At 50.9% G+C, this 25,293-nt stretch overlaps 9 protein-coding genes across 9 annotated transcripts; 5 read left to right on the top strand and 4 right to left on the bottom strand.

Annotated features, from left to right (window-relative positions):
* Positions 1-892: 892 nt before the first annotated feature.
* Positions 893-5,505, top strand: N7525_000967 (putative cell polarity protein (Tea1); the record flags this gene model as incomplete). Its single annotated transcript, XM_002561802.1, has 3 exons — positions 893-1,150; positions 1,215-1,611; positions 1,673-5,505. The coding sequence occupies 3 exons, from the start codon at positions 893-895 to the stop codon at positions 5,503-5,505; spliced, it is 4,488 nt and encodes a 1,495-aa protein (XP_002561848.1).
* Positions 5,506-7,217: 1,712 nt separating this feature from the next.
* Positions 7,218-8,760, top strand: N7525_000966 (casein kinase 1 family protein; the record flags this gene model as incomplete). The annotated part of the gene is made up of 4 exons (XM_061211719.1): positions 7,218-7,229; positions 7,380-7,452; positions 7,505-8,512; positions 8,651-8,760. 4 exons carry the CDS (start codon positions 7,218-7,220, stop codon positions 8,758-8,760), a joined length of 1,203 nt encoding a protein of 400 aa, XP_061070945.1.
* Positions 8,761-10,109: 1,349 nt separating this feature from the next.
* Positions 10,110-11,140, top strand: rsmA (putative bZIP transcription factor (Fcr3); the record flags this gene model as incomplete). The annotated part of the gene is made up of 3 exons (XM_002558403.2): positions 10,110-10,223; positions 10,273-10,526; positions 10,609-11,140. 3 exons carry the CDS (start codon positions 10,110-10,112, stop codon positions 11,138-11,140), a joined length of 900 nt encoding a protein of 299 aa, XP_002558449.1.
* A 515-nt stretch (positions 11,141-11,655) lies between these two features.
* N7525_000964 (uncharacterized protein) lies at positions 11,656-12,576 on the bottom strand (the record flags this gene model as incomplete). The annotated part of the gene is made up of 4 exons (XM_002561805.2): positions 11,656-11,789; positions 11,847-12,202; positions 12,273-12,455; positions 12,539-12,576. The coding sequence occupies 4 exons, from the start codon at positions 12,574-12,576 to the stop codon at positions 11,656-11,658; spliced, it is 711 nt and encodes a 236-aa protein (XP_002561851.1).
* A 272-nt stretch (positions 12,577-12,848) lies between these two features.
* N7525_000963 (coatomer subunit gamma) lies at positions 12,849-16,002 on the top strand. Its single transcript, XM_002561806.2, has 5 exons — positions 12,849-13,073; positions 13,150-13,460; positions 13,520-14,834; positions 14,884-15,702; positions 15,764-16,002. The coding sequence occupies exons 1-5, from the start codon at positions 12,998-13,000 to the stop codon at positions 15,994-15,996; spliced, it is 2,754 nt and encodes a 917-aa protein (XP_002561852.1). The 5' UTR covers positions 12,849-12,997; the 3' UTR covers positions 15,997-16,002.
* A 413-nt stretch (positions 16,003-16,415) lies between these two features.
* Positions 16,416-18,154, bottom strand: dps1 (putative aspartyl-tRNA synthetase Dps1; the record flags this gene model as incomplete). The annotated part of the gene is made up of 2 exons (XM_002561807.1): positions 16,416-17,093; positions 17,162-18,154. The coding sequence occupies 2 exons, from the start codon at positions 18,152-18,154 to the stop codon at positions 16,416-16,418; spliced, it is 1,671 nt and encodes a 556-aa protein (XP_002561853.1).
* A 407-nt stretch (positions 18,155-18,561) lies between these two features.
* N7525_000961 (putative HAD superfamily hydrolase) lies at positions 18,562-19,882 on the bottom strand (the record flags this gene model as incomplete). The annotated part of the gene is made up of 3 exons (XM_002561808.1): positions 18,562-19,339; positions 19,398-19,700; positions 19,752-19,882. The coding sequence occupies 3 exons, from the start codon at positions 19,880-19,882 to the stop codon at positions 18,562-18,564; spliced, it is 1,212 nt and encodes a 403-aa protein (XP_002561854.1).
* Positions 19,883-20,398: 516 nt separating this feature from the next.
* N7525_000960 (F-box domain protein) lies at positions 20,399-21,643 on the bottom strand (the record flags this gene model as incomplete). The annotated part of the gene is made up of 2 exons (XM_002558408.2): positions 20,399-21,170; positions 21,231-21,643. 2 exons carry the CDS (start codon positions 21,641-21,643, stop codon positions 20,399-20,401), a joined length of 1,185 nt encoding a protein of 394 aa, XP_002558454.2.
* A 1,818-nt stretch (positions 21,644-23,461) lies between these two features.
* N7525_000959 (putative C6 transcription factor) lies at positions 23,462-25,122 on the top strand (the record flags this gene model as incomplete). The annotated part of the gene is given in 2 exon segments (XM_061211718.1): positions 23,462-23,645; positions 23,657-25,122. The coding sequence occupies 2 exon segments, from the start codon at positions 23,462-23,464 to the stop codon at positions 25,120-25,122; spliced, it is 1,650 nt and encodes a 549-aa protein (XP_061070944.1).
* Between the last annotated feature and the right edge of the window lie 171 nt (positions 25,123-25,293).

The following is a 25,293-nucleotide window of genomic DNA, read 5'->3' as shown; positions in this document are numbered from 1 at the left end:
GTGTTAGGATGAATTATCATTGGACCTGCAGTTGTTCACACCGTGGCCGAGTCCTCGGACCCGCGGCATGTAGCAATTGGGGTGTGATAGTGTGATAATTAGGGTTAACAAGCCTGTGGATGGTATTTCAACTAACCCTTGAATATAATGTTGTCAGGTATTCTGATGACTCTACATTGTTGTGAAACCTTTTTCTTTGTTTACTTTCTGCTTCTGAAATACTGGAATACTAAGGCTAAAGACGTGTCAATATGCTATAGTGGAATGTGAAAACCCCCTCGGTTCCTGGAGGCTGGTGAAAAGAGACTGGGAAAAAGGAATGAGGGAGATAGCACAATGTAAGTATGGAGAACCATATGTAGAAGACAAGCATTGAATTAAAATATAGTGATCTTTAAATATTTGAGTACTAATAGTATGCCCCTGAGTATGCACGTCCAATGGAACTAAGACTAGTTCGACTTAGAGCATCTCCGGGAAATTGAAACGGCCATCTCTTCCATCTTCGCTTTTCCTCTTTCGCATTTCCACCTCCCCCTTTTCTTGCCTTGGCTTCAGCCGCTTTGATTTGTTTTTCTTTCTTTTTTCTCTTTTTTTCTCGAGTCCCTAGTGCGAATGCTTCTGTTTAGAAGCCTCCCTTGCCCACACTTATTTTTTTGGGGGGAACGCTGAGCGGCTTGTGCATGGAACGTTTTTATGGTTCCTAGTGGTTCCTGGTTCCCACTTCACTTCTAAAATAGACAACCCCCCTATCTCTTCGGATTTTCCACTTCACCTCTCTTGACGACGCCATTACTTCGATTTTCGGGTGTCGGATCGAGTCCGCACCTCGGCGCAGCTTGGCTTTGCGCCAGATCCCCTGATACGACCGACTACGACCACATAAATCACGATGGCCTTTCTGTTCAAATCGAAGAAGAACCAGCAGAGTCAGCAGCCGGCTGCACTCCCCCCGGCGACTAGAAATGTCCACACCTCCGAGGGAACTCCATCCACTGGATCCATAATGGCGAATGGGGTCAAGGGGGATGGCACGACCTCCCAGACGCCAACCCCAAGCGGTAGCTTCAGCAACTCTCTGCACTCGGCCACAAGCCCGGCGAGTCCGGACGCAGTACGGCCGCGGCAGAGAGCGGAATCGGAGTCTCAGGTGGGTATCTGTTTTGAGATCCATCCGTCGCTTTCTGACGAGAGAAATCTAATATCTACGACAGATGCAAAGACCCCAGCAACTACCTAACGGGATTCCCCCTCCAAGTCCCAATTCATCCCTTTACCCATGGTCGCAACGCCGTTTGAACTTCTCTTCACCCCAGACAAACCCGTTTCCTCGCTATGGAGCAGCAATCAATTCGGTGGCATCCAAGGAAGGAGACATATATATGATGGGAGGCCTGATCGATGGATCAACCGTCAAGGGTGATCTATGGATGATTGAAAGCAGTGGCGGCGGCTTGAACTGTCTCCAGGTTGCGACAGTATCTGAAGGCCCCGGCCCCCGAGTCGGTCATGCTAGTTTGCTCGTGGGGAATGCGTTCATCGTGTTTGGTGGTGATACCAAAATCGACGAGAACGACTCTCTGGACGACACTCTATATCTTTTGAACACATGTAAGTGTGGTATCGATATATTCATGTTTACCTTGACTCTGACTCTTTGTTTTTTTTTTAGCTTCCCGCCAATGGTCCCGCGCTATCCCTCCCGGCTCTCGACCTTCCGGGCGTTACGGTCACACATTGAACATTCTAGGTTCTAAACTTTACGTCTTCGGCGGCCAAGTGGAGGGCTTCTTCTTCAATGATTTGATTGCATTCGACTTGAACCAGCTTCAAAACCCGGCAAATAAATGGGAGGTTCTGATCCAGAACAGTCATGAAGGTGGGCCTCCACCAGGCCAAATTCCGCCGGCAAGAACAAACCACACAATTGTCAGCTTCAACGAGAAGCTATTCCTATTTGGAGGTACGAACGGAGTGCAGTGGTTCAATGATGTTTGGTCTTATGATCACATTACCAACATCTGGACCGAAATTGATTGCGTTGGTTTTATCCCGGCTCCTAGGGAAGGCCATGCCTCTGCTTTGGTAAACGATGTGATGTATGTGTTCGGAGGTCGCACGGATGAAGGAGTGGACTTGGGAGACCTGTCAGCTTTCCGCATTTCGACTCGACGCTGGTACTCCTTCCAAAACATGGGCCCTGCGCCTTCCCCGCGATCTGGTCACAGCATGACCGCTTTTGGTAAGCAGATCATTGTGATGGCGGGTGAACCGAGCTCGGCTCCTAGGGACCCCGCGGAGCTCAGCATGTCCTATATCCTTGATACTAGCAAGATCCGGTACCCCAATGATTCGCAACCCGGAGGACGCCTTCCGGACCCAGCGACCAGAAAGACAAGTATTGATAAACCCGGTATCTCGTCTGGGCGCTCATCTCGGGAGGCACAGAATGCAGTCCCGGAACAGCAAATGCGACGGGGCCCAACGCCATCGCGTGAGAGTATGATGCAGGGCACGGCTGCTAATAGACCAGGGGAGTTCGGCCCTAATCCAAATTTGGGACCTGGGTCTAGACTGCCACGAGCATCAATTGCGCAAGCTCCTGCTGGTCCACCGCCTCCTGGACAAGCACCGTCTCCTGGCCCTCGCGGCAATGGCCCTCCAGCTGGCGCGAACCCTCGTAGCAAGACCCCGACGAAGAATGATCGCGGCTACACACCAACTGCTGATAATCGTGTAGCAAACGACGAGCGTGGCGAGGAATCACCAATCATGAAGGAAGGCCCACAGGATTCCCAGGGACCTCCATCAGCTGGTCGCCGAACTCCAACACAACACCAAAAGCCATCAGCCAAGGCCATGGAAGCAGGCGAGGCAGCCCCGTTGATCAGCGCCCCAGGCCGACAACGGTCGCTCCGTTCTCACCGACAGCGCGGGTCCGTTGACAGTGGGGAGGAATCGATCCTCGGTCGGCAGGCTAGCATCGAGGGCTCAATGGAATCTCGAAGCTTCCGCAACTCCAAGACTCTTGGTGATGAGCCACGGTCTCCTCGACTTACACCCCACCAAGAGGCGTTGATAAAGGAGCTGGAGGTTACCAAGGCCCGAAATGCCTGGTATGCCTCAGAACTCGCACTCGCAAGAAAATGTGGTTATGTTCCCAATGCAACCAGTAGCCCCGCGCTAGACGACCGGGCCAATGAGGCCCTGAGTGATGAGGATCGTCCGCTAGTTGAGGCCTTCTTGGCCATGAGAGCAGACCTCAGCAAGATGCAGGCCACTGTGGATCGACAGGCTGCCATCGCGTCTAAACGGGTTGCTGAAGTGGAACATCAACGCGATATGGCTATCAATGAAGCCGCATATTCCCGGGCCAAGCTCGCTGCCCATGGTGGTAGTCAACGGGGAACCCCTCAACCCGATGCTCCTCGGGATGGAGATGATGAGCGACCTACCGATATGGGACGTCGTCTTGCCCTCGCCTTAGCCTCACTATCTGAGTTGAAAGCTAAATTGGATGCGCAGACCACCGAGCTCTCGCAGGAGCGCCAAGCCAAGGAACTTGCCGAAGAGACAAACGAGGCAACCCGGAAGCACCTGGCAGAGCTTGAAATGCAAAGTAATACTCTAGAAGCAGAAAACTTGCGCGCTGAGCTTCACCGAGCAGAGGCTCTCTCCAGAGAAGAGGCCTTCCTGCGTGCAGAAGCAGAAGCCTCTCTTCGACAACTCACCCTAGACAAAGAAGAATTGTTGGCACAGATTGAGGATTCCTCGACCCGTCTAAAGGACTTTGATTCTAGCTTTGGTGGTCTTCGAGAGGCCGTTTCTGCCTCAGCCGCAAAGACAGCTCTCGTTGAGAAGCAATTTCAAGAGGAGCGAGAGCGCCGCGAGGGTCTGGAGAGAAAGCTTCTCCAGCTCCGATCGGAGCACGAAGAACGTACTACTGAACTGGAAAACATCACTCGTCGCCTCCGAGATGCAGAGGAGTTGGCAGAAATCCACGCCAAGGAAGCGGAAACCCACAAGATTGCCTTCGTGTCTGGCCTGGAACGCGCATCTTCTACAGACTTGGATAATCCGTTCCGATCTCGTGCTGACCAGAGAGTCGCCGCTTTGGAGGCCCAGATCGAGCGGTCCACCACTCTAGCTAAGGCTAACCAGGCAGCCGCCAACGCAGCCTCGGACAAGCTCCGGCGTGCAGAGGAACGCATTGCTGGCCTTGAAGCATACCAGGAGCAGGCTAGCCGTGAAGGTTTGCAATTGCGCAGACAACTTCAGACTGCCATGAAGGAAAGCCAATCGGCCGCCACCAATAACCGAGACTTGAAGACACAGCTTGAGGCTCACCAGCGAGAGGCTGGAGCTTTGGCGGTTCAGCACGCCGCTTTGAAGGATCTTCTTGGTGAGCGTGGCATGAACAGCGAGTCCAGACGGTCCCCTCGGCTTGAATCCCCCGGCTCACGATTCGGCACTCCGGAGCAAAGCCGACTACGCGAGCTTGAGCAACAACTCTCGGCTAGCATCAAGGCCCATGACGACCTGAAGAACGGCTTCGAAAGTCGCGAGCAGGAAGCCGACCGAGCTTTCCGAGAGAAACTTGAGCAGCTTGAGAATGATTACCAGTCAGCAGTTCATTACGTGAAAGGTACTGAGAAGATGTTGAAGCGGATGAAGGATGAGCTGAGTCGGTATAAGACTCAAAATGCTAAAATGCAATCTGAATTGGATGTGGCTCAGAAGAGCCTCGAGAATTCAGGCAGCCAGGCATCTTCTTCGGCTGAATGGGACGCTGAACGGTCCCGTCTCGAGCTGTCGATGTCCGAACTTCAAAGTCGAACTTCATCTTCTATCAGCGGCCTTGAGAGCCAGATCACGCAGCTCAAGCAGGATCTCGATCAGGCTACGACTGAGAAGGAGTTGTCGCGAAGTGAACACGAACGTCTTAAGCAAGAGCTACTCGCTGCTGCCGAGAAAAGTCGTTCTGAGCTGGACCAGCTTAAGCAAGAAAACACCCACCTTGAAACTCGTGCTTCAGATGCAGAGCGTAAGGTCAACATGCTTCTAGAGCAGGTTCAAACATCAGTCGGTCATTATCGCCGTCAATCTCACCTTGTGCAAGGTTCCAATGGAATCTCGCGCACACACAGCAACGCCTCTAGCAACACAATCAGCCGAGGCAATGGGCGGGCACGAGCTGATAGCAATGTCTCGCAGGACTCCACGTTCCCTGATAATCGTGGTTCTATGGCTCTGGACTCACTTGCCAACGAGTTGGATGCTTTGCGTACTCACTGGGAGAGCACCAACCGCAATTACCGTCTGAGCAGCCAGCTGGATCTGGATCGGACTCCCACCAAGGATGCTAGTGAGGGACCCGCACTGATGAGTGATAGCTTGGCAGAATGGAGGAGGAGACTGGACGATGATGACAGGGCTGGGTTTGATGTGCAAACCAAGCCATTGAGCACTGGAGCTGCACACCCCGAACACTCCAACGTGATCTAGAGAAAGATTCTTGCCCTCCATTGCTGTTCTACGACCATGTGCCCTAAGATATGTCAATTTGCACCGTTTGAGCGTTCTGCGCGTGTATTTGCAATACTTGATCCTTTTTTCCCTCGTTGTTTTCCCACTCTCTTTTCTATGTATGATGTGTGCTTTTATCATGTGTGTTCCTTCTCCGCCGATGCACGGTGTTATATTCCGTTTCGCCATCGCGCTCATTTGTTTCCCTTCCCCCCTTTCCCCCTCTTGATTCTGTATTTAACCCCCCGGCTGCCCTTTTTATACCCCGGTTTTCTGATGTTCATTGGACTCTGGCTGTACCACTAGCATATTCCACGCGGATTCCTTGTTCATCCATAGTCAAAAATCGTTCTAGTTGCCCTGTGGAGGCTCTTTATCTTTGATCAATCCCATTATGACAAGGATATCCTGGAGTTCAGTAATTTCGAGACACCCAGGTGAGAATGATGACCTGTCATCAGGCCGATTCGATAGGTATAAGCTTACTCCGCGGCGATGCCATCTTAGCATATGTAGAATTACATACTGGATAGCCATATATTTTGATTTCCATCACAGGAACCAGTTGCAAGCATGATAGGTACTGCACGTACTGCATGTTTGGATCTAATAGACTGAGGCGACTTTCCCATTGAGGAAAATCGCGCATAGTGTAGTATCTGGTATTGTTGATTCAGGATCATCCATGGATGGATACATAATAAGCAAGACCACTGCGGATAGAATATCTCGCAAGGGGTAATGTGATTGTATATGATTCAAATGAGAGTCATATACTCAGATACATCTAAAATTGGGTATCACACCAATATTGATAGCATGGTTATGTAGGCTTGATGCCCACGGCAGGTCTCATTGATCACATACCGGTCAGTTGAGGATTACATACCAAGATTAAGATAATATTATATGGAGTTTCATAGGAAGTATAAGAATTTATTGAAATTTACATATGTATTCCTTCATCAATTCTTAATGTTTTATATAACATTTAATATCAATTCATACCTCTGTAGACGTTAAAATGTAAACCAAAAAGTCCATAGATGCCCAATACAGAAACTTACCATACCATGACAGACCCGAGGTCGGGCGTGACTTGAGGAAAAAATACCCTTCTCACCGACTCACCTCTTTGCCCCCTCCCTTCTTCTTCTCCAACTTGAACTCATATCTTGAAAGGCTTTTGCTTTGAAGGCTTTTTGCTTTGAAGGCTTTTGCCCTTGATATTTAACATTTATTCTCTTGATTCCCCGGATCTCCCGGATATTCGCTGTTGATTTCAGTACGGTCGGCACCTCTTTGATTCGTTATCAGGTATGTCTAGATTCGTTCTGCTTTTTACCTTTTGACTTTTCAGTTTCCGGTTACATTTCTTTTCCTTCATTGCATCATATTGAAAGAAGAGTGTGTTGTGTTTTTGTTTCTGCTTCTGTGTCTTGTTCCCTGTGTCGACCTGGGCCCAGCCTTCCTAAATTGCCTGAGGCTTAGTTGTCAACCCCTCTCACTTGCCCAGGTGATTTCCTGTTTCTTTCTCTCTCTTCCTCTCTGCCTCTCTTACCTGTACACTCCATCGATCTCACCTTTGCATACCGTTGTGTCTTCATCAACAAGATTCGAATCTAATATTCTCCATCTTCTAGCCTCAAGTCCTTTCTCACAGCTAAGCGCTGTGCCCCCATCGGTTCAACATGACGACCATGGTCAGTGTTAGCCACCCCCGATTTCTTTTTCTTCTTTCTCTACTCGGAGCCATACCTTAAAAATGCTTGAATACACGCTCAGATTATACCATGACTTCATGATTGTCAATAAGACGTCCGAACCACGCGTTGTACTGACATTGCCTCCAGGATTTGCGAGTCGGTAACAAGTACCGCATTGGCCGTAAGATCGGCAGTGGCAGTTTCGGTGACATTTATCTCGGTATGGAATGACAACCCTGGCTTTACCCTGCCCAGCAACTCATTACTTCTAGGAACGAACATCATCTCCGGTGAGGAGATTGCCATTAAGCTCGAGAGCGTCAAGGCCAAGCACCCCCAGCTGGAATATGAAGCCCGCGTCTACAAGTCGCTCGCCGGTGGTGTCGGTATTCCCTTCGTTCGTTGGTTCGGTACCGAATGTGATTACAATGCTATGGTCATCGACCTTCTGGGACCCAGTCTGGAGGACCTGTTCAACTTCTGCAACCGCAAGTTCTCCCTGAAGACTGTCCTACTTCTCGCCGATCAGCTCATTTCCCGCATCGAATACATCCACGCCAAATCCTTCATCCACCGTGACATTAAGCCCGACAACTTCCTAATGGGTATTGGCAAGCGTGGCAACCAGGTCAACGTAATTGATTTCGGTCTTGCGAAGAAATACCGTGACCCCAAGACCCACTTCCACATCCCTTACCGTGAGAACAAGAACCTCACTGGAACTGCCCGTTACGCCAGTATCAACACCCATCTCGGTGTCGAGCAGTCCCGACGCGATGACATGGAATCTCTGGGTTATGTCATGCTCTACTTCTGCCGTGGTTCCCTCCCCTGGCAGGGTCTGAAGGCCGCTACGAAGAAGCAGAAGTATGACCGCATCATGGAGAAGAAGATGACCACCCCCACCGAGGTTCTGTGCCGTGGTTTCCCCAATGAATTCGCCATTTACCTGAACTACACCCGTTCGCTACGCTTCGACGACAAGCCCGATTACTCCTACCTGCGCAAGATTTTCCGCGACCTCTTCGTCCGGGAGTCCTTCCAGTACGACTACGTCTTCGACTGGACCGTTTACAAGTATCAGAAGAACGCCGCCATGATCGTGGACGCCTCCAAGAAGGACAAGGATGCTGAAGATCAGCAGCGCCGCCAGGCTCTGCCTGCTGGTGGCCAGATGGGAGCCGGTGGCGCCGCCAAGCCCGGTGCCATCAACAGCCAGCGTCGTAAGGTCGTTGAACGCGGCACTCTCGACACTCCGGACACCAACCGTGCCGTGGGAGGTAGTGACAGGATGTGAGTACATGAAACCTGGTTCCGAGTAGGGAACCCCTTCTTTCTTAACTCCTACGTTGAGTGATTTGCATTTCGTGACGCTGGCGTGGAGGACCCTTATGTTCTGAATCTGACTAATCGCATAGTCTTCGGCGTTAGGCTACGTTCTGCCTCGAAAGGTGCTGCTTTGGGTTATGGACCTTCTGGTGGCCGTTCGAAGCGGGACGAAGGAGCGGAGGCCCATGGGTGGTACTAATCGTGTTTGCACGACGGCGAGGCTATTGTTTAGCATGTGCCTCCTGTCTGTTCACATTCTTATCTACTAAGAAACCGGGGACCCGTTCATGTGGCCTTAGAGCGGACCATGTCGCACTCAGCCTTCTCGGATATTTCTTTGTCTTCTTTCTTCTTGGATCTCTATTCATTGCCCCGACAGCCCTCCTATCCCGTTTTCGATCAGATTTCGATCTCAGCCGTTTCGATTCGCCTCTGTTTATCGCATGCTCGCCTTCAGCCCCATGGAACATTTTCCCGTTGGGTGGACAATCTTGTGCTGAGCCTGCGAAAACTTTGTCGACTGTTTTCTATGACTTTTCGGATTCTGTACCCGTTCTGCGGGACAACCGATTACGCGTCTCGAAACGCTTCTGATATTGCGGCTTATTCTTACGTCTTCGCCCTCTGGTTCCTCTTTACAACCTGGCATCTTTGGTCAGAATAACCAGAGGGCAAGAGTAAAGGGGGATGCAAATGACGGTGTCAGCCCGCAATTTTTTTTTTATCGGATTGTTTAATCGCTGGTACTGGAGATCCTTGAATGCATCCTTGGATGCGCTGCCCATCATTGCTTACCCCTTTCCTTCACTCATGATGTTTATTCTCTGCCCTTGATCTTCCCCTGTTCCTTTTCCTTTTTTTTTTCTTATGTTTGCCTGACGATTAATTTGTGAACTATCGACGCTCAACGGGGACGAGGTGTGGCCTACAATCTGGCCAAGGGAGGTCTGAGACGGAGACAGTCTTCGGGAGTATTGCTTTGCAGACTTTCTTTCTGCTCAAGCTACATGGCAGAAATTACTGTTACAGGAGGTCTCTAATGCAATCCCGCTTTGCGGGAAGCTGGTGTGGTTGGCGACGGACATTGGTTAGGGTCGCTTCCGGGGTGGTATGCGTCGATGGGTGTCACATTATTTCTCTTAGCTCTCTCTATCCTGCGCTTTCAATTTACTCTCGTCCCAACTGGAATCGTGGTATTCAACAGACTTGGAACTTGACCCTTGGAACCAAATATCCGTACTTGGCGGTCCCAAAAGAGTAGAAAAACGGTGAGATCATCGAAAGTTTAGCCCATATACCGAACACTCCTGGAATTAATGGACATTCGAGAGGTTGGATACATGTAAACCTTGCCAGCACGTTGTATATACCCTGAATTAAGATGGTATCGGAGTGTCATGACAACATTGAATTCTGCACATACAACACGGAACGCCCCCCGGTACATGAAACTTTGGACATAATAGATTTTCAAAGAGTTTTCCCACCATCACCTCCTAACTTTCCGACAAGCCCTGAAGACCTTGGGAACCTGTCTAATATTCCGTAATGGATTACTCTTTCTATGATCCCCGATCACAGCCCTCCAGCTTTTCGCTATACGGGCTGCCTACCCCCGACCAACCCCATACCCAAACCCAACCAGATACATTCGCCCCTTTGGTATGTTCTTTGTCCATTCAAGACATGTCGCATGTCGCTAATAGGCTAGAAGAATTACCAAAACCTCCCTGGCTTTGACCCCTCATTTCCAGTCGACCCCTCCTTTGTCCCACCGCCACATACACCGCCAGAATCGGTCAAGCACTCTGCTTCCAGCGATGCTGCCAACAATCAGTATACACGCCCCACCTCATTCGACGGCGATGAGGCTCAATTCGCCGATCCAACTTTAGGGAGGAGTAGCAGCGAGGAAAAGGAATCAGCGCCCGCACAAAGCAAGCGCAAGGCACAGAACCGAGCAGCGTATGTGATATACCAAAGTGGCCAGAGAGACATCTATCCCCATAAAGCAACAAAGCACTAACAGGCCCTATTCATCCCACAGTCAACGAGCGTTCCGGGAGCGCAAGGAACAGCACGTCCGCGACCTGGAAGACAAAGTAAACAACCTTGAACAAGCATCCAACACCTTACAAGCCGACAATGAGCGCCTCAAGCGCGAGTTGGCCCGGTACACAACCGAGAATGAAATCTTGCGTGCGACAGCACTACACACCGACCACGGACACGCCAGTGCAAACCATACTCCCGAGCCAACCGTAACGGGCCCAATGAAGTTCTCCCCCACAGACTTCCATACCACCTTCATGCCCGATGGCCCTGGCACGCCTCGAAGTCCGCAACACCGTCTCACCGTGTGTCCGATAACCGGCGAGAAGCTGCTGGATGCGCGTGCTACGTGGGACCTTATTCAGAAGCATGAGCTGTTTGAGCGCGGCCAGCTTGATATCGGTGATGTCACGGAGCGTTTGAAGGGTATGTCGCAGTGTGATGGACAGGGCCCTGCTTTTAAAGAGAGCCAGGTGCGTCAGGCTATTGAGGAGAGTGCGGCTGCTGGTCGTGATGAGTTGATTTGATGATTTCAAATGTTATGGTGCCGTTTTCTGCGGGTGCCACTGATACGGTTACGATTGATGTTCTTTGGCGTTGGGATTGATGGGATCAATAGGACGAACAGCGATTATATCATCTGATACGTCGTTAAATTCGGTGTATACGTGATTTGGTTGTGCTTAGGAGCGTCTGAGCTATTTATATTTGATATTTGGCTTCTTTATTTCCATTGCATTGAATGCCTACATGTAGTTTGCAAATTGAGTTGGATTTATTGATATTCACTAGACTGGCCATCCATATCTGACGAGACTGTGCATATGTAGATAGCCAAAGCCACCGACTACAGATATAGGTATAGTAGATGTAGGAGGCAATTCAATTCAAATCGAGGCTGACAGCGCGTTATGCCTTACAGCATCATTCTCTTGGCTCCTGCCGACATGGAAAAGGGGTCATCATCTTTTGGATATTTTCATAATATACACAAGCCAGGTCATAATATTTGCAGTAATTTTCAATCAAGGAAACAAGGGAATCAATCCCAGTCGTCATCATAATCTTCAACGTTCAGGTCATCGTCTTTCTTGTAGTCGTCCTCGTCATCACGCTTCTTCAGACGAACATCACTCTCCTTCAAAGCACCAATTTCCACGAGCAGACCCTCAAGATCTATGCATTATATTAGTATATCATCCTTACTCCGCTCATGCCCTGGACAGAACTTACCTTCAAGCTTGGTCCTGGGACCCTTCAACTGTTGCAGTGTAATAAGCTGCTTCTTGATCTCGGTATCCTTGTATGCCAAGATTGTGGGCGTGTTCTTCTCTGGATATCCCTCAATGCACATGTCGGCACGAATCTCACAGAACTTGATATCGCCGAATTTGGCAGCAAGCTGCCGCCAGAGCTCCGTCAACACACGCGATTCAACGTTTCCGCCCATCGACGTGAGGTTGACTAGTACATATGCACTATTCGAAGCCTCTGTTACCTCACGGGCATAATCGACTTTCTGAAGTGGGAAGACCTGGTTGAAGAGGCTGGTTTTTTGGAGGGTGGAGAGTTCGGCGAGTCGCTTTTGCCTGTTTGATTGATACCGTGAGCAAAAGGAGACCCCTTTAGGCACGGTAAATGATTAGACCATAGGCTTACCGATAACTCTCGAGAAACTCTTCATCTTCATCCTCCTCCAATGCGTCCAGCTCGTCAAGGTCCTTGTCCTCAAGTCGGTTTTCGTGCGCCCTGTGCTGTGCGGCGATCAGAGCCTCTTGGATCAGAGGTTCGGGATCCTTCGGCTTTTCAGGGATAATGCCATGTTGACGGAGGATATCGTTCCTATACAATGTGGTTAGCACACTGCACTCGGCTTATACCTTGCCGGCGGCGGGGGTATAGGTATGCGCAGGTAATAGGCTTACCACTCGGTATCCTCCTTGGGATCGACTTCAACCTGCATAATGGATTGAAAGGATCGAAGTTATACAGATCAATTTCAATTCAAGCGAAATATGGGGAAAATGAGGGGAGTCGGAGGAATAAATACGCTGCCTTCGATATCGTGATGCCACTTGTTTGCAGTGTTTGGTTCGGGCCAAACACACGGAAGGCCACCTTCAACTTGTCAATAGCTGGCAGTTCTGAGCTTTGAGGGTTCGAGATTCATTACCACCTCATTTACCTCAATCATATTCTCTTGTTCCCCTCCCATTTACCCTCTTTAAGCCTTGGATTCTTGCGTGGTTATGCAAATGCTGTAGTCGCCTACACCGCCCTACCCTGCTTCTGTGTACTCGACCCGTGTCCCAATTGCACCAACTCCACCTTTCTAATACGACAGCAACCACTCATTGCTGGTGCAATCCCAGCTGCTGGGCAAGATGAGTTACATGAAGAAAAATGAAGATGAGGACCAGGTCATGATCAAGCTTGATCGGACCTCCGTTTTCCAAGATGGTGTGTGCAATCAACAATACCCCCTGGCGCTTCTATGCGCTGCACATATTCAATGCTGACGAGGCAATTCCCCTAGCACGCCTATTCAATTCCTCTCCTATCTCGCCGCGAACATGCCGAACGTTACTCACGAAGATCGCTGTCCTCATGTTCACCGGGGAGCAGTTCCCTACGAATGAAGCCACCACCCTCTTCTTCGGAATCTCCAAGCTTTTCCAGAACAAAGACCCGTCATTGCGGCAGATGGTGTATCTGATCTTGAAGGAGCTGGCTGGCACCGCCGAAGATGTGATCATGTCGACGAGTATCATTATGAAGGACACCGCAGTTGGGAGCGATGTTTTGTACCGGGCCAATGCCATCAGAGCGCTCTGCCGCATTATTGATGTAGGTCGTCGGTCGCGAGGGCTTCAATGGTTGAGGGGATGTGCTGACAATTGCAAAAGGGTTCCACAGTACAGGGTATCGAGCGACTCATCAAGACCGCCATTGTTGACAAGACCCCGTCGGTGTCCTCCGCGGCCTTGGTCTCTTCCTACCACCTCCTTCCCATTGCGCGCGACGTTGTCCGGAGATGGCAGAGCGAAACACAGGAAGCGGCCTCGTCATCGAAATCATCAACCGGGTTCCTTGGTTTCTCCTCGAGCTCCCAGAGCCACGCGATCTCCAACTCGAATTTCATGACACAGTACCATGCCATCGGTCTTTTGTACCAGATGCGCTCACACGATCGTATGTCTTTGGTCAAGATGGTACAGCAGTACGGTGCTGCAGGTGTGGTGAAGAGCCCGGCTGCTCTGGTTTTGTTGGTACGCCTGGCGGCCAAATTGGCTGAGGAGGACCAGGGTCTCCGGAAACCCATGATGCAGATGTTGGATGGCTGGCTCCGCCACAAGCATGAGATGGTCAACTTCGAGGCGGCCAAGGCTATTTGCGATATGCGTGATGTCACCGATGCCGAGGCAACCCAGGCAGTTCACGTCCTCCAGCTCTTCCTGTCCTCCCCCCGCTCGATCACCAAGTTCGCTGCCATCCGTATCCTACACAACTTCGCCTCTTTCAAGCCACATGTCGTCAATGTCTGCAACCCCGATATGGAGTCCCTCATCTCCAACTCGAACCGCTCTATTGCCACCTTCGCCATTACAACACTGCTTAAGACCGGCAATGAAGCCAGCGTTGACCGTCTGATGAAGCAAATCTCAGGCTTCATGGCGGATATCACCGACGAGTTCAAGGTTACCATTGTCGAGGCTATTCGCACCTTGTGCTTGAAGTTCCCCAGCAAGCAGGCCGGTATGCTCGTTTTCCTGAGTGGCATCCTACGGGACGAGGGTGGCTACGAGTTCAAGCGCACTGTTGTTGAGAGCATGTTCGATTTGATCAAGTTCGTCCCGGAAAGCAAGGAAGATGCGCTTGCCCATCTCTGCGAGTTCATTGAGGACTGCGAGTTCACCAAGCTCTCGGTTAGAATCCTACACCTGCTTGGTTCTGAGGGTCCTAAGACTACCCATCCCACCAAGTATATCCGCTACATCTACAACCGCGTCGTATTGGAGAACGCCATCGTTCGCGCCGCTGCTGTCACCGCATTGGCCAAGTTTGGTGTTGGCCAGAAGGACCCCGAAGTCAAGTCTAGTGTTCATGTTCTTCTCACCCGTTGTCTTGATGATACCGACGACGAGGTACGAGACCGTGCTGCCCTCAACCTGCGTCTGATGGCCGCAGAGGACGAGTGCGCGAGTGCATTCATCAAGAATGGTAAGACCTTGTCCATAACTGGCAATACTAAATTTACTAATGGTTCTAGACTCAATGTATTCCCTTTCCACGTTTGAGCACCAGCTCGTCATGTACGTGACGTCTGGTGACAAGGAGACCTTCGCTGCTGCCTTCGATGTTGCTACCATTCCGGTTGTCTCACATGAGCAGGCCCTGGCTGAAGAGAGGACCAAGAAGCTTACCTCGGCCACTCCAACTCTCAAGGCCCCTTCGGCCGGTCCTCCGAAGGGCGCGGCGGCCGGCGGTATGGCCGAAGCGGCCAGCGCCTCTGCCACCCAGAAATACGCAGAGCAACTTCTGCAATACCCCGACATCAAGGCGTACGGTACTTTGCTTAAGTCCTCTGCACCCGTCGAGCTTTCCGAGAGCGAAACCGAATATGTCGTTACGGCCGTCAAGCACATTTTCAAGGAGCACATCGTGGTGCAATATGATATTAAGAACACACTTCCGGATACCGTTCTCGAGAATGTTACCGTGGTTGCCACTCCCGATGAAGAGGACGTATTGGAGGACGACTTCATCATTCCTGCCCCGAAGCTGGCCACAGACCAGCCTGGTGTTGTCTACGTCGCTTTCAAGAAGCTCGCCGGCGAGAACAGTGTCCCCGTCACCTCCTTCACAAACGTCCTCAGGTTCACCAGCAAAGAAATCGACCCTGCAAGCGGCGAGCCAGAGGACAGCGGCTACGACGACGAGTACCAGGTAGAGGACCTCGAGCTGACAGGCAGCGACTATGTCATCCCGACATTCGCCGGCAGCTTCGACCACGTCTGGGAACAGACTGGTGCCAACGGCGAGGAGGAAAGCGAAACCCTACAGCTCAGCAACATGAAGAGTATCAACGGTACGTTCATTTCCTATCTATCTTTCTCAACTATGAATACTTATACTGACTCTCATAACAGATGCCACGGAACAACTGATCTCAGCGCTATCTCTGCAACCCCTCGAGGGCACCGACGTCGCCCTCAACAGCAGCACACACACGCTCAAGCTGTTCGGCAAGACCGTCTCCGGCGGCCGCGTCGCTTCTCTTATCAAGATGGCCTACTCCAGCAAGGCCGGTGTCACTACCAAGATCACCGTCCGGGCAGAGGAGGAGGGCGTTGCTGCGGCTGTTATTGCTTCTGTGTCTTAATCTTTCTCTTTGCTTTCCTTTTTTGTTGTTACGTGCTTAATCCTGGTTGGGGGACAAGAGCGTGTGTGCTTTTCATGTGTCTTGGTTCGTTAGATTGCGTCGTCCACCCCTCAAAACTTGTCAATGCAATTTTTCATCCAAATATCATATCATATTTATGCCTACCCTTGGTGTTTCTGGTGTTTTCATCGCAATATAGCAGGAACTGGCGTATTGACCTCAAACCCAATTATTAGTGCTGCCGGCTCGTTTATTTTAGAGTTCACAAGGTTCCAACCTTCCATGAAGTTCGCTTTATATTAATCAGGGCTAGTAGGGTATTACTAACATAAGAAAAAACGTATATATAATTGAAAAGAAATAAAGTATTTTGTTTTTATATGCTTCTTGTATGCTATGAATAGTCCCACACTGCAAAATCAAGGACGGAGACGCTGAGGGTCACGGGGGAACAGCGAAGCCAAACGGACGTTAGGCAAGCCAAGGAAGAACATAACAATACGGTTGAGACCAAGACCACCACCTGCGTGAGGAGGGCAACCCTGGCGGAAAGCATTGAGGTAATCCTCGAAGCCCTCCTGGTTAGGCTCAAGACCCTTAGCGCGCATAGACTCCTCCAATTCCTTGATATCGTGAATACGCTGGGCACCGGACATGATTTCCTCGCCACGCATGAAGAAATCGTACGAGTTAGAGAAGCGCTTGTCGTTGGGATCGGCCTTGGTGTAGAATGGACGGACGGCCATGGGGAACTTGTCGAGCACGTAGAAGTCGGTGTCGTACTTGTCGCGGATGATTTGGCCGAGCTGCTTCTCCATGGCGGTGGTGAAGTCGTTCTCGAAGCTCTCCTGCTCTGAGACGTCGACGCCGGCTTCCTTCAGCAGGGCAACTCCGTCCATGTAGTTCAGGCGCAGGGCCTTGCCGTCCTTGGGAAGCTTGAAGTCGCCGGCCTTAGGGTAGGACTTCTGGATGGTGGCGATCTGGGTTGCGTAGCGCTCCTTGAGTTGGGTGAGGATGAAGACGAGGAGGTTTTCGGCGAACTCCAGAACCTCGTGGTAGTGGTTGCGGAAGGTCTTTTCGAAATCGAGACCGGAGAACTGTAGGCCATGTTAGATAATCTGTTCCTTTTTTTTTCTGTTTGAGCGAATATATCAGTAGATCATACCTCAGTCAAGTGGCGGTGGGTGTTGCTGTCCTCTGCACGGAACACTGGGGCGATCTCGAAGACGTTCTCCATATCTCCAGCGATACACATCTGCTTGTAGAGCTGGGGACTCTGGGCCAAATAGGCATTGCGCTTGAAGTACTTCACCTCGAAGACACCGCTGCCACCTTCCGTGGCGGCACCGACCAGCTTAGGTGTGAAGATCCACCGAGAGCCACTCTTAATCATGTACTCAGCGAAGAGCTCGGAAACACCGCTGGAAATCCAGGTAATGGCCTGGCTGGTCTCGGTCTGCAGATCGAGGACCCGGTTGTCGAGACGAGTCTTGAGGGTGACGATGGGAGCACCCTCGGCGTCAACCTGGGCACCTTCCTCAGTGTTCTCGGGGGGAGGACGCTCAGCATCCTTGACTTGCATGGGGAGCATTTGCGCAGCCTCGGAGATCATGTAGACCTTGCGAATGTGGATCTCGAGGTGGCTGATGGACGCGGACGAGATCGGGATCTCGGGCTTCTTCACAATACCGGTAACCTGCACAATCGAGTTGACGTTCAAACCGCCGGTGTACTTGATCATCTGTCGCGAGATGGGCTCTGCGGCCGCAATGACGGCCTGCACCTTTTGTCCCTGCTGGCGCAGCATCAAGAATGCAAGCTTGGCACTCTGCACACGCGCATTGTCAACACGCGCGACAACTGTCACTTCCTTCTCGTAGTGATCCTCTGAGAATTCGCTGAATCGTGTAGACGGGACGACATCCTCGGTCTCTGGGAGGGGACCGTATAGATCCTTGGCCGTGTCGTTGGCATCCTGGGCGGCGGCCTGGGCTTTTTCTTGCGCCGCACGCGCAGCAGCCTTCTCGGCCTTGGCTTTATCCTTTGCCGCCTTCTTCAGGGCGTTCTTGCTGGCGTTCTTGGTCTCACCTTCCGCGGCGGGAGCGGAGGCATCCTGGGCCTCGGGCTTGGGACGGTGGGGCAATTCGGAGTCGGCCATGATGCTGCGAGGACAATTAGAGGGGCAGAGTGGTGAGTCGGGGCAGTGGATCCTACCTCAATGATTTTCTATCCTGAGAAATTTGCAGGACTTAATGCAGCAGGCTGATTGTAAGTAGAGCTGCAGAGAAAAGTGTTCCGTTGACTCACCCCGCCGAATGATGCCCTAAGAGGGGTAGGCGGTGTGGGGACTTCTTCACATTTATTCTCTACCAGCTTGAGTGTATACAAGCATGTAGATCAGTTAAATGTACATTTGCTATTACTTTACAGTTTCAATAAAATGCATTAGGCGCGCTTATGTGACTTGCCGCTATTAGCTATTTAGAATAGACACACATAAACTTACAATTGACACCGTATCATGCTGATCTTCATCAGTATAGAGTGTCTAGTGTCTCTTGACAATCATGGAGCAGGCCAGTTCGAGCTCTTCAGCGCCCATTGAACACCTTTGTGCACATTATCAGCAATTGTCTGAGGAATCCAAGTAGGCTCTCCGCCACTGTATACCCCAGTGCGGACAAGGATCGAATGCCAGCTACTGCCTATTTCACTGCGATAGGAGTTGGCTCCTCGAATATCCGACTCTGGGTTATCACCGACCATGTATACTCTTTCCAGGGGCGTGTTCTCTGCGGAGCTTCCAAAGGTTCGCAGTCGGTTCCGAAGCAATTGACGCTCTGCAAACTCGTAGGTGGGTTGATGAGGTTTGCCAATCACGGTCTTCTTCAACTCAATACCCTTGCTGGGACCACCTGTGGTCGCAGCCCAGACGCCCTCAAGAGCTTCCCGGAATGCACCCTGACCAAGACGGGGCAAGGGGTAGGCGGCGGCCCACCACAGATCTGGGTTAGAGAAGTACAGATGGGGCTGGCCATCCTGCTGGTACCCATGGTTGGGAAGATCGATTCGGCCGTTCTTTTCAGACAAAGTGCCCATACGGCCCTGCGACGAGAGGAGGAGGTCCATAATAACCTGAGTGTCCAATGCCCAATCTCGGGGGTCATTGAACACAAAGATGGCATCGATCTTCAGAGTCTTCGATGGATCATTGAGGTTAATGGGGCTCGGGAGCGGTCGGGCAAATGTTCTATAATAGTCGCCGAAGTTCTTCGAAAACGGCCAGACAGTAGGGTTGGCCATGAGAATATCCGCCGGGGTGACAACATTCTTAAACCCATACCTATCACCCTATTGCTTAGCATATACCATTCAGCAACAGGAAGGGGGTCTTGACATACTGTTCTGCCACGCGCCGACAGTTATCCCCATCGCCCCCGGCCACCAACACACACTTGTGTTCCAGAGCGCTCGTCTCGTCCCATCCCTTGACCAACTCAGCAAAAGGCGAGTGACTCTGGACGATGTCCGTAGCATCCAAGGGGATCCCTAGTTTCTCGCTAATTTCCGCGACACGCTCCGTCTCGTGTTTACCGCCGCCGTTGGTGAGCAGAAGAAAGGGGATGCCTTGCTCCTTCAGGAGAGCCAGCGAGTCGGCGGCACCGGGTATAGGTTTCGAGGCGCGGAGGAGAACACCATCGATGCTGCATCATGTGAGAAGAGAATCGAATGGGTTGCGTTTGACTAAGACTCACTCAAATGCAAATGCGAAGTTGGGGACTGGTCGAGAACTAGGTGCGTGGATAGCCCGGCTGATATTTTTACGAGGAGAGAGCGTATGGCGCTGTAATAGGCCAAATGACCGCCACAGGGTTTGCGATCTCATTGTGGTAGTTGGTCCTGGGGAATGTGTTAAGGAAATGTACGTCATTCCCGGGCGGGATCTTTGGGAATTTCCATTTCCCCACTCCTACAACTCCCATCGGCTTTATGGACTCAAATAGTACAATCAAATCACAGCTTAGCTAGCATTTTTGGCTATCATTGCATCAGTTATTTATATCAGCCATACAAACCTGCAATTACTTCCCCACGTTTCTCGAGTCTCTGCGGGAAAGGAGATCAAACCGCAACCCACTCTTCCTCATCTGTTTCCTTAGCGACTATCCAAGGCTGCTGACCTGGAGCAGCCAGGAACCATTAGTGTAGGCTGGACGGCCCGGAGTCTTTCAGTCACCTGTACTCTCATTTCAACAAAGTCTGTTTCATGTTTCATGGGTTGCGCTATTGTACACCGCTCAGAAAATTGCTGCTTGAATGGTATAATGGTATATGACCTTAAATGCTGATGCAAGATGGAGAGACGTGCATAGAAGACTGCATAAGAATGCATGAACGCATATCAAAGCGGCTCCTGATCCATGACATTGAGACCCATGTCAAAAAGAGAATCGAGTTCTTCTTCCGGACACTTGTCAATGTTCTTCCATACCCATTTGTCAATTTTGGCGTGTGATGTTTCAGGTATTATATTAAGACAGGCGGGGCTAATACCAAGATAGCACGCACGAGAAAGGTTCGTTTTCAAAACCTCGCAAAGGCCATCGGTATCAATCTCCGTGGAAAAATTCTCGTCATATGGTGCCGTGAGTTCTAGCTCACGAATCGACATTGGAGGAGCTTGATAAAACGAAGGAAGAATGCATAAATCGTCGAGCAGGTCAACTGGTATCCGAAGATACTTCAAAGCAATGAGAGCCGATAAGATCTCAGATGGCCCGTCTTCAAACATCTTGCGATTCAAACGGTGAAAGGTCAATTCGGTAAGAGTGGTGCGGAGCTGCTCATTCATGAGGATCTCTTCCACAACGGAAGTGTTCAGATCCTCGCAACCTCGAAATGTCAACCCTACCAAGTTGGGGGGCCACCTGAAAGAAGACATTTTCTCGACATCAAATCGCCCGCCAACCCGGAGATATTTCAGACTGGATGGCCAGTCTTCACTGGAACCGTCGTCTGTAATAAACATTGAAGGCGAAAGCTCGAGAATTTCCAGTTTGTCGAGGCTGGTAATTGCTTTCTTCAGGGCGTCAAACGGAATTGGCTCAGCTACCAAGCCAAGGTAAAGATAGGAGAGCTCCTTGCATTTTGCTAAGGGGGCAAGGCTGTTGATCCTGTGGAGAGAAGTTAGCTAAAGGTTTGATGGTATCCTGTGGTGGACAGTATCTACTCACGAAAAAGAAATCCTCGGAGCAGCAAAACTCTTCAGGTTCTTCTTCACTCGACCTAGAAGCCGTGCCGTTAGGCTATTGGAGCTGTGGTGTACCAATACTGAGAGGTCCAAGTCGTGAACAAGCGAGCCCAGGTCCACGTTTCGTTTTCGAGAGCGTATTGGTGGGCACACAGTGTTGGTGAAGAGCGAGAAGCTATTCCCTCCGCCAAGCTGAGGCCGGTAGTAGAGAAATTCAATGCCAACAGAGTACCACTGGCGAGATACCAGACAGAACCTTTGAAGTGTTACTTGAGAACGTGGGTATTCAGTTGGCCAATCATCAAAAATGAATTTGGCGATGAGTATTAACACCTCTGTAGGAAGGTGAACATATTGGCGAGAAGTCATTGCTTCCGAGTCGGCCAGCCTTGACATTTGGCAAGTCAAACAGGCAATAATTTTTAAAGAGACATCATAAAGCACGAGGGCGAGATAGCATGTGTGATGTTTCGTGACTATCAAGATTGAGACGAAGAGACAACAGAGAGACCGACCCGCTTCCGAGAGAGGCAAACACACAGGTCATCTCAAGTGAAGCGGAATTGTTGGGCGATTTTCTCTTCACTTAATTGAGAAGGCAAGCAGAGAGGACTGCCAATTGAGACTGTTAAAAATGAGCCAAGGAGAGGGTGTGGAGAGCAAGTGATTGTAAAAGACATGAGGGGTCGATTGAAGAGTTCAATAATTTGAAGATGTAAACGGCGGATAGGCATAGTTAGTTTTGCCTGTTTAGGTTTAGCGCCCCAATACGTCACATAACTGCACCTTAGGGCCTGCTGCCCGACATAAAAGACCCTCTTCCTCTTAACCTTTTCGTTTCTCTTGCATCCCCTCTATCTTACCCATCGCCCCTTTTTCTCTTTCTTTCTTGCCCCCACCGACTACTACGTGTTGGCCTCCAGCCCGACGCACTGCCCTTTTCGTTTCCTCGAAGATGCCGCTCAATCCGACGCCCCAGCTCGTTCTCGCTCCTTGAGCTGTCATTCAAGTGGCACTGGAGCAGAACTAATGGGATGATTCAACCCGCAGCGGCACCGTATAGCTTCGGGCCGATGCTTATAGTCATCTCTAAAGGGATAGGCTGTACACCATGGTACGAAGCTATCTAGGTCTTCCTCTGCCAAACAGCCTTGTTCGTCTCTGATTGTGCCGGCCTCTTTCATATCTGCAAAATGCCGGTATACACTCAACGCCGTATGCCCCGCTCCCTCCGCCCTATCTGAGGTTGTATTATATAGCTCCCCGTAGCGCAGGACGGCACTCGGTTACCTATCCGCGAATGCTGTGGCGCCTGACCCCCGGGGCCATTTCCCACCTTTATGTAATTCGCTGTTGCAAGGGTCGTACGATCACGCTTACCATTCAAAGTCTTAACTGTATTGCGCACGCTCTTGCGCTTGTAGATGGAGAGCCAGTGAGCTACAGACCCCTGGAAAGGGCGGCGAAATCGAGCGAGAAGTTCTTGGGAAAATTCAGCGAAGACAGCCGTGTTGAGGGAATGTCTAGGGCGAAAAATGAGTCATCCAAGCCTATTATCGTAGGAAAATTTCGATGTGTCGCCGTCTCGGATCAAGTTCGGGACCGCCAATGCAGACAACACCAGCACGCCAGTGATCCTCCGCTTACTCAGGCAGAATGATGACGGCGGCAGCATAGAGTGCCTGATCTGTCATGGCAACTCAGCAGAAGACATTGCCAATTTGCAGTGTGAGCAGTGCAGACGGAGCGTGGCACCTGGGCTGTATGGGAGATTGGCTCGAACGACGGTCGACACGGATCAACTTTAACTGTCTACATATGTACCTAGGTACAATGTTAAGACTCCCAGGCTGTTACTATCATCCTCTTGTGTAGCCACCATTGTCCTTACTGACGCATTTACAGCGCGGTGTCACAAGGTTCTAGTATTGAGGTGTCCCATTGAGACGCATATTGTTGTGTTCTAGCTGGATCTTGCTGTTTGAAGCGTTATCAGATCTCGGGAGTCGTTCCTAGCGTGTTACGACGCCGGTACGCCGAGCGTACCACGTTTACCATACAGAAACAAAAGGAGAATGGGTACATGTACTTGAAATCTTGAATATCGCTGTCCTTAGTGGTAAAATACCACCCCTCAGTTCGACAACATTGAAGTTCTATCAGTCCATCAAGTGTTTCATCTTAAAAATGCCATCATGACATAGAACTCTCAATATGTCCACAAACAAGCGCAAGCGTGCTCGAAAAGCTTGCAATCCGTGCCACCAGCGCAAGCGAAAATGCGATGGCGGGCATCCATGTGGAATGTGCTCCACCTACCAGTATCAATGCAGGTACGACGACGACATCACCGGGACTTCGGGTCCCCCAGTGGCCAAGCGCGCTGTTCTCGAGGGCCGTAACATGCAGATCCGACCCCCGTGGAAAATGAGAGCAGCCCGTCCACTGGCAAGAGCGCCGGCATCTTCGAGGAGCACAAATCCAGGTACACCGGCGCATCGGCAGCCATGGCCTTCCCGCATGTATTAGGCCTGGCTCTCGGGTCTGACAACCCTCCCAAGATCAATTCAACTGCGTACAACTTTGGCATCCGCCCGGAAGAGGCTTCCAACACGTATGGTTTGCTGGGCAGCCTGATCTCCGAGGACAACCTCGCCTTCTACTCGGACGTGTACTTCTCTGCAATGGGCTCCATTGGAGATGTCATTGACCCCAGGATCTATGCTCAGCGGTGTCGCGAGTATTATCATGGGCCCGGCAGTCCGCCGGTCGCCTTTGGTGCTATAGCCGCTGGTGTTGCTGCAGTCGGATCCTTCCTCTCTCCAGTCAGGTACTCCCGCGAGTCGGACCTACTACAGTATGCGAAAGCCATTCTCGATGATCCGGCCTCGATGCGGATGCTGAGCGTCGATCATATTATCGCGTGGGGCATGCGTTTATTCTATCTCCGAGCCACAACCCGGCCTAGTAGTGCCTGGGTCGCCTCCTGCACGCTTATGCACCTCTGCGAAGTCGTCGGGCTGCATAAAGAAGAAAACATCCAACGTATAGCGTCAGTCGCTGGTGCCGCTGCTCTTGGCTATGATGCGGACCGGCTGAGGCGCATCTTCTGGATCCTGTGGGCCGCACACCAGATGCTGTCCTACGAATGCGATCGGTCTGCAGTGACATTTGAAGCCGTGACGACGCAGGCGATCATTACGATCCCAGGATCTGTTGCCGATCAGTTCGTGCAAATCATCCAGATTATCCCGTCGCCGAACTCTCCGTTCCAACTTGACTCTCAGCCTCCATCTCCAAGGGAGGAGCTCTCCGAGCGTCTTACGGCATTAAGCAAACTACATTTCACGCATCCGTTTTTGGTCGCCACTAAGGCGGATCTCGCATTCTGTTTCTATCGACGCATCTACCAGTTGAAGGCAGGCATCACGGATGAAACCATTAAGGTTGTCATCGACAGCGGTAGGGATGGACTAGAGGCAGCTGAGCAGCTCGCCAGTCAAGGCCGTCTATTATGGAATGTTATCGGCAGTGTCTTCCAATATGCCTGTATCTTATTGGCCATTGACACTCCAGCCTCGTCCGCTCACATTCCTACTGCTTTTAAGAGGCTGGAGAATCTTGCTAGGGCAACGGATACAGCACTCACTCGGCAGGCACTCTCTATAGCACGGCATCTTCTAGGTCTTAATATAGCGAAGAAACGAAAGGAACTTTTGCAGCTGGAAGCTGTCGAGGCAGGGTACGAAGCCTTTCAAACACCACTGGAACCAGAGCCCAACACCGCTGTGCCAGATCTTGTTGGCTGGGGGGTGGACTGGGACCAGTTTCTCGTGGAGCCATATCTGTCGATGTTTCCCGACATTCAAATGTAAATTAACAGCAGAAGTCACACTTCAAGGAATCTAATGATCGTGAGGCTGTGCTCGAGTCACACCTGTCTACACCGAGTCATGATTAGACCACACTCGGCCGTCTGATACTGAGGGAAATGGGTGGGAAGATGCCCCGAGTGTTTCTTTCATTCAACAACTTAACGCCGCTCG

This window comes from Penicillium rubens (genome assembly GCF_028828025.1).
Source record: "Penicillium rubens strain IBT 27055 chromosome Unknown utg000001l_segment0_segment0, whole genome shotgun sequence".
NCBI classification, from domain to species: Eukaryota; Fungi; Ascomycota; class Eurotiomycetes; order Eurotiales; family Aspergillaceae; genus Penicillium; species Penicillium rubens.
Note: the sequence above shows the minus strand (reverse complement) of the source record. Positions and strands in the feature narration are given on the sequence as shown.

Coding starts and splice junctions, on each gene's coding strand:
- N7525_000963 (XM_002561806.2), top strand. CDS start 12,998: ATGAGTTACATGAAGAAAAATGAAGATGAGGACCAGGTCATGATCAAG. Junction 13,074..13,149: donor GACCTCCGTTTTCCAAGATG/GTGTGTGCAATC, acceptor CAATTCCCCTAG/CACGCCTATTCAATTCCTCT. Junction 13,461..13,519: donor CGCTCTGCCGCATTATTGAT/GTAGGTCGTCGG, acceptor CAATTGCAAAAG/GGTTCCACAGTACAGGGTAT.